Source organism: Arachis duranensis, chromosome 7 (genome assembly GCF_000817695.3).
Source record: "Arachis duranensis cultivar V14167 chromosome 7, aradu.V14167.gnm2.J7QH, whole genome shotgun sequence".
In the NCBI taxonomy this organism is placed as follows: Eukaryota; Viridiplantae; Streptophyta; class Magnoliopsida; order Fabales; family Fabaceae; genus Arachis; species Arachis duranensis.
Window position 1 is genome coordinate 11,547,850 of NC_029778.3, and position 7,242 is coordinate 11,555,091.

Sequence of the window (7,242 nt, forward strand, 5' to 3'; positions counted from 1 at the left end):
TTCCCAATTTCAATTATGCGCTCAAAACTCCTCCTCCTTCTCCTTCTTTTGCACGAAAAATCCATCTTCCTTCTTCCTTTCTCTCTCGTGCTTCTTCACTTGTTTTTGGACTTCGATCGTAACTTCTTCTTACTCTTCTCTGAGATAAGTAGATCTGCTTTAAAAAACTAAAATTCAAAATAATTCGATAATTATGTGCTTTTGATTCTTCATTTTGAGCTTCTTCAGCTTGATTACACGATAATGAGCAGAAACGGATGATTAATGTTTGTAGCATTGATAGCTCTGTGTGTTCTAGTTCTCTAAAATTTTCAATGCATGTGGAGTTTACTTTTTGCATTATCTTTTTTTCGGTTTTTGAATTCTACTCGATAAGTTTTAACTCAGTTGATAGCTTTGAGTATTCTAGTTCTTTGAAATTTTTAATGCATGTGGAGTTTACTTTCTCAAAAAGGGATGTTGAAGTAGTAGAACTAAAGATCTGTTTTTGCGAATGTTGCAGCATTCTCATTTTTTTTTCTTTTAAATTTTCATAAGAGGAAAAAATGAGTTGGAGTCTGATAAACCACAATTTTATAATTTATTTTGTATTGAATTTGGTGGATCTTATCAACTTTTTTCACATTTATCGACTAAAATAGCATGGTTTTATAATTCTCTCTAATTTATGTTTAAGAGTTAAAACATGCTTTTTAGATCTTAAAATTGTTAATTTTAATTCACTTTAATTCCATTCGATACCTTGATATATTTGTTGAGTGATCTTAGGGTTTATAAGTTAAGGATTGGATAGAAGAAGTGAAGAAAAAGCATGCAAAGTGGAGAACTGATGAAGAAATGAGCATCTGGAGGATTCATGGCGACGCGTACCCGTGAGAACGCGTACGCGTGACCCATGCGTACGCATGACAAGCGGCACGTGACCTCATTAAAGGCAAAACGTTGGGGGTGATTTCTGGGGCTGCAGAAGTCCAATCCAATTCATTTATGAAACTATTTCAAGCAGAATTCAAGAGAAAATAAGGGGAGAGCAATTAGGAGTAGATAAAAACATGCTTTAGGTTATATTCTAGAGAAAGAAGCTCTCTCTTCTCTCTAGAATTAGGGTAGAATTAGGTTAAATTTTCCTTAGATTTACATTTAATTCTTGTTTTCATTTACTTTTCCTTCCAATTTATTGTTCTTGTATATTTATTCCTTTAGTTTTATTTGTTATTTCCTTTATTTTGTTGCCTTTATATTCGTGCATTCTTGTTAGATTTTTATTTTCTTTAATGCAATTTATGTTTTCATATTCTTCTTGTTTAATTGAGTTGTTATGATTTTTTTACTTTGGGTAGTTGTAGAATTTATATTTCTTGCTATTTTAACATGCTTTCTTTTTATACCTTCCAAGTGTTTGATAAAATGTTTGATTAAATTTTAGAGTAGATTTTTGTGTTCTTAACTTGGGTTGGTAACTTGGTTAACCTTGAGTTACTAATGTCTAACTGATTGATAATTTGTTTCCATTGACTCTAGTTGTCGCTAAATTAATTAGTGAGTGGCTAGGACTTATGGACTAGGATCAATTAAACTTACTTGACTTTCCTCTAATTTTGAGGATGACAAAGTGGGAATGATCCTTGTAATTATCATGTTGTGGTTAGTGACAAGGATAGTGATCCTTAACCATCAACCGTTGCCAAGACTTTTTTACCATTTGAGTTTATTTAGCTTACTTTCATTTATATTTCTTGTTTATCAAACCCAAAATCCCAAAAAGATACATTATAACCAATAATATGCACACTTCCTTGCAATTCTTTTGAGAGACGATCCGAGATTTAAATACTCTCGGATTTTTATTGGATTTGACTTAAATGACAAATAAAATTAAACTTTAATTGAAGAATAATTTGTCGGTTTGAAACTATACTTACAATGGAATTATTTTGTGAAAATTCATAACTGACATTTATCTCACCTCAGAGTCTGTTTGTGATGAGTTGGAGTCTTATTTTTTTATTTTATTTTTAATTGATTATAACTGAATTTTTGTGATATGGGTTAGAGTTAGTTTGATTATTATATTGAATGAGTTTGATTATGCCTTACTTTTAAAATATGATATTACAACATGTTTGATTATAGCATAGTTGATGTTATTTTTGGTATGCTTAATTATAGTTGGATTTTTGTGATATAATTTAGAGTCTATTTGATTATGCTCAGGTTTTAAAACATGATATTACATCATTGTAGCCAGTTAAAATGTGTAAAAACATACTCTGTTGCTGGATTGAATCCTTGAAAATCTTTCTTCTATCCTGCCGAATAAATTCTCACCCGTGCATGTATGATTTTTGTAGTTCAACCAATTATAATGTATTCTTCTCCTAGAGTCATGTTAGTCTTGGAGCATGTAATTTAAGAAAGGAGTAGTATTAAACCAAATAGCTTTCATTCTTGATTTTTTTTTTAATTTGGAATTAGAGTTCATTTTATCTGGTTAAGTTTATCAAATTTATTATCTATATCTTGGTAGTAGAAGCTTTAACTAATCATGTTTTAATCTTATCCTAATGGGGTTGCATTATGTGTATGACTTTATGCTCTTCTTACTCCATTACAAGTTAATCTGACTTATCTTAAAAATTCAATTATAATCAATCATGTTCATGTTCATAGTGTAATTTATTTAAAAATCCAATTGAAGTTAGACACTCACACACTCTTCATTTTAACTATTGTGTGTGTTGGATTCAGGAACATATGATGGTTTAAGTTGATGATGAAGATGGAAGAAGCAATTGGCTCAAGTGTGTAGAATTGATTATCTTGTGGCTAAAATATGCGGTATAGAACTTTTATATTTATATGTATTTAGGTGAATCTTTTTCTATTGTCTTATCAAAATGCTAAATGCATTAGGCTTTGGAGATTTTTAAGTATAATGTTCATATCATATAGATTTTATATATGCTGATATGTAAGGATATAATCTTGACTAATATAAATTGTTAATTATTTGTTTGGATTATATGACTCTCAAGTTTTAGTTGTGAATCCCTTAAATTTTTTAGTTGTCTCCTCTCTTAGTGTTATAGTTAAAATAGAGATAGGGACAAGACAATATAAATAGGAGTTTGAATTTTGGACTTTGTTTGGATTATAGATTTTGATTATTACTTTGAACTTTTTTTTATTATAACTGGATTTTGAATTATGATTTTGAGCGTGTTTGATTATAATATGATTTTTGAACTTTATTTCGAATTTTTGAGTTTGATTACAACTTTGAGCTTGTTTGACTATAAATGAATTTTAAATTATAATTTGAGGCGTATTTAATTATCAACTTTATGATATAATGAGATTAATAATGAAACACGCTTCAAACATATTATAAAATCTGGTTATAATTAAACACGCTTAAGACAATAATAAAATTTAAAAATTCAAATTCATTCTTTAATCATATTATAATCAAGTTTGGAATCCATGTAAAACAAACCTATCAATAGTCAAACTTAAGAATTCAAATTAAAGTTCATTGTGATAACAAAATTATAATAAAACACCTCCAAATTGTAAACTAATTAACACACATATATATCAATTTTGTCAGTTCTTTAAATTTTTGTACAACCTCTTTAATAGCAATGCACATGATTAAAAGTCTTCCTAATAAATTATATTTCAGGTTACATCTTGTTTGTCAAAATATGTGAATTTGTAATTGACCATAATTTATCCACAAAAACGCTTTTCACTTTCCAAACCTTCTGTCCCATTTATATCAATTACTCTTGTTGATAATGTTGCTGGCAAAGGTTTTGACAAACCAATAGATTATGTGATAACAAGATTGAGTCTTATAGTTGTCTTTAAGTCTTAACCATTATGTACTTCATGTCCATCTTATGTAATTGGCAAATCTTAAATCTTACTTTGCCAATCTGATAATCAAATTAAAAGGCAGACAAATATTAGTTAATAAAAAATTCAAACACGTATAATTATGTAAAATTATAATGTTCTCATATTCTCATCATGAAAATTTTTCTTTGATTAGTTATCTATGCAACTGATTCAATTTCTTCTTCCCTTTCTCTTTTAAAAAGATAATTAAAAATAGAGGCTTGTTACACATACAAGTTTTTTTGGCTTACAAGTTATATAAGTTGTTCAAAATCCACAAAAAAAAAAAAACCCACGCACCCCTTCCTTTCCGCCACTTCTTCCTTGACGCCATGCTCGCCGTTCAAGGTAACTGCAATTCACAACTCTAGTGTTGAAAAAAATTAGTGTTAGGTAATTATTTTTATTGTGCTTGAAATCAATAACCTCTTTGCGTTTGTAGATGTTGTACACATGGCTTTCTTTTGCCATCAACATGATTGCAATGATGGATCATCAACTTTTAAGTTCACGATTAAGTGTTTTTGCGACTCGTTCTCCGAAATAGGAGATCTACCGGCAATGCTCAAACCGGTGGATGGCTATGGTTTATTGATACACCAGAAAAAAAGAAGAAACATGTAGTGTTTTACTATTCTTCTAGATTTTTCTTTTAGATTATTTTTGCCATGTGCTTCATCTTTAACCAGCAAAACATTAAAAGATTTCAAGAAGAAATATACTGTCTCCTTCTGTTTTGGGTGTATTTTTTAAATTCTTTGAGTATATTTATGTAATTTTTGAGTGTATTTAATTCTTAAAAATAAGCTTAATTAACAACTTATTATGAATAGACATATTTATCTCATACGATTTTAGTAATGTCATTTAAATATTTATCTGCAAATGCAATTATATACAACATCCAAAATTTTGTGCAGAAAATAATATCTTAAAAAGCATTAGCTACTTAAATATACACTTTGTATTTAGTTAAAATTCTTTTTATCAAAGTCTAAAGTACCATAAACAGAGGCTAAAATCAAATCAGCATTAGAAATGAGTTTACCAATCCATTAATTCTATAAAATCATTAACTAACTACATATGAACTAAGTAAAGCACAAACTTCAATATTAGAACTTCGTGATTTCATTAGATTCTAAATTTTACTTGAAAGACCAACAGAATTTTTTTAATTCTAACTACAAACTTCACAATTAAAAAAATCAAAATCCTAAAATAAAAAAATAAAACAAAATCAAAAGAGAGGGAATGAAATTGAATTAATAAGTGATTGATAAGAGTAATTCGCTTTTAATTAGAAGAAAAAAACGAAGAGCGCTGAGAAAAGGCGAGCGAAGAATTTATAAATTCCATTGAATTTTGGATTTTATTTCAATAAACAACAAAATTTTTAATTTTGGTTAATAAAAATAAAATCAAAACCTTAAGATAAGAAGAACCAAAATAAATAAACATAATGCATTGATTGATCTGAGAAATTTATCTTCGATTAGAAGAGAAAAATGAAGCACACTGAGAAGAGAAAAGAAAACGGCGTTGAGAAGAGGAGATGGACGGCGCAGAGAAGAAGAGAGTGAACAGTGCTGCGTGGAGAAGAGAAAAAACTAAGGAGTAATGGTGTTGCGCATCGTAATTCTGTTTTAGTGCATAAATGTATTGTAGTTATTTCTATAACACCGTATATATGATATTTTACCATACTTGTATACAATGACTAAAAATAATAACGAAAATTAATGTATAATAATATTTTTTATATAAAAATAATTATTTTTTATCATAAGATATTATATCACTAAATGTTTGTATAAAGCTACTTTATGCATGAAAATTAAATTTTTAGATAATTGCCTAAATTTTTTCATTTTTATACAGTTGATAGATCAAAATCAAATTTAAATTTTTGAACACATACATTTTTCTTTATTTTTAATTTGTTTTCGAGAGCATTACTCATCAAGTAATAAAGGGGGTTGGGACGTGTGGGCTTGTGGCCCATATTCGTATTCCTAAATCAAATCAAAACTTTTGATTAAGATGGTGGGTAATTTCTCCATTGTTCGGGAAAGATCTTCATCCTTCACCCACGTTCACGTCTATTCGGAAACAGAAAACCATCATTCCCAATTACAGAACCCTCTAAACCCTTCTCCACTCTTCCCCCTTCATAATCCTAATCTTGAACCCTCTCGAAACATTTTCACACACACTATATATACACGCTCTCGTTTCATTCCAATGCATTCCATCAGAAACGAAGTAAATACGCAGCTAAACCTTCATCTTTCTGTGACTCTTTTTCTTCAAAACAAAAACAATAATGTCGCTGATTCCAAGCTTCTTCGGAACAGGGCGAAGGACCAACATCTTTGACCCATTCTCCCTCGACGTCTGGGACCCATTCCAGGACTTCCCCTCCGCCGCACTCTCCGCTCCTCGCTCCGACTTCGCCAACGAAACCACCGCCATCGCCAACACCCGCATCGACTGGAAGGAGACACCTGAGGCGCACGTGTTCAAGGCCGACCTTCCGGGACTCAAGAAGGAGGAAGTGAAGGTCGAGATCGAGGAAGGGAGGGTGCTTCAGATTAGCGGCGAGAGGAGCAAGGAGAAGGAGGATAAGGGTGACACGTGGCACCGCATGGAGCGAAGCAGCGGAAGGTTCCTGAGACGGTTTAGGCTGCCGGAGAATGCTAAGTTGGAGCAGGTGAAGGCTTCCATGGAGAACGGGGTGCTTACTGTTACGGTTCCCAAGGAGGAAGTTAAGAAGCCCGATGTCAAGCCCATTCAGATCACCGGCTGAAGAGCCTTAAAGTTAAAGCCCGATGTGAAAGCCCCTCCAGATGGCGGGCTAAGCAGTTTGCGAAATAAAATTAAAAATATATATATAGTATAATAATAAATATGTATCTATGGTTGTTGAGTGCAGATGTGGACTCTGCTCCAGTGCTGCCAATTACGTCAGTGTGGTTTTGATTTTCTCTGTGTATGTTTTTTATGTTGAATACTTTATGTAATTGCCTTATAATGTAATGCAAGAGCTTTTTTTTTCTTTTAAGTGTCTTGTGAGTATAATTGTGCTGTTTTGTGGTGTGTTTATTAGTGAATTAGTATGTAGTTATTTGCTTTAAAGATTGTATGCAGTGTGATAAAAGAAATATCGTGATAAGAAGGGTGTTATTTTAGTATATTTTATTTACCTAATTATCACCGGAATTGAGAATTTATATTGGTATTCAATATAGATAATTTTAAATTTTAAAGATTAAAATAAATTGCGTGAATTTTAAGGATAAAAAATGGGATTTAGTCCTACTTGCTTTCTTAAATTGG

The 7,242-nt window shown here is 30.9% G+C and overlaps 1 protein-coding gene across 1 annotated transcript; it reads left to right on the forward strand.

Moving 5' to 3' along the window:
• Positions 1 to 5,936: 5,936 nt before the first annotated feature.
• Positions 5,937 to 6,984, forward strand: LOC107457779 (17.3 kDa class I heat shock protein). Its single transcript, XM_016075957.3, has one exon. It carries the CDS (start codon positions 6,230 to 6,232, stop codon positions 6,710 to 6,712), a length of 483 nt encoding a protein of 160 aa, XP_015931443.1. The 5' UTR covers positions 5,937 to 6,229; the 3' UTR covers positions 6,713 to 6,984.
• The last annotated feature ends 258 nt before the right edge of the window (positions 6,985 to 7,242 follow it).

Excerpts from the sequence above, each read along its gene's own strand:
- LOC107457779 (XM_016075957.3), top strand. The coding sequence starts at position 6,230 with ATGTCGCTGATTCCAAGCTTCTTCGGAACAGGGCGAAGGACCAACATC.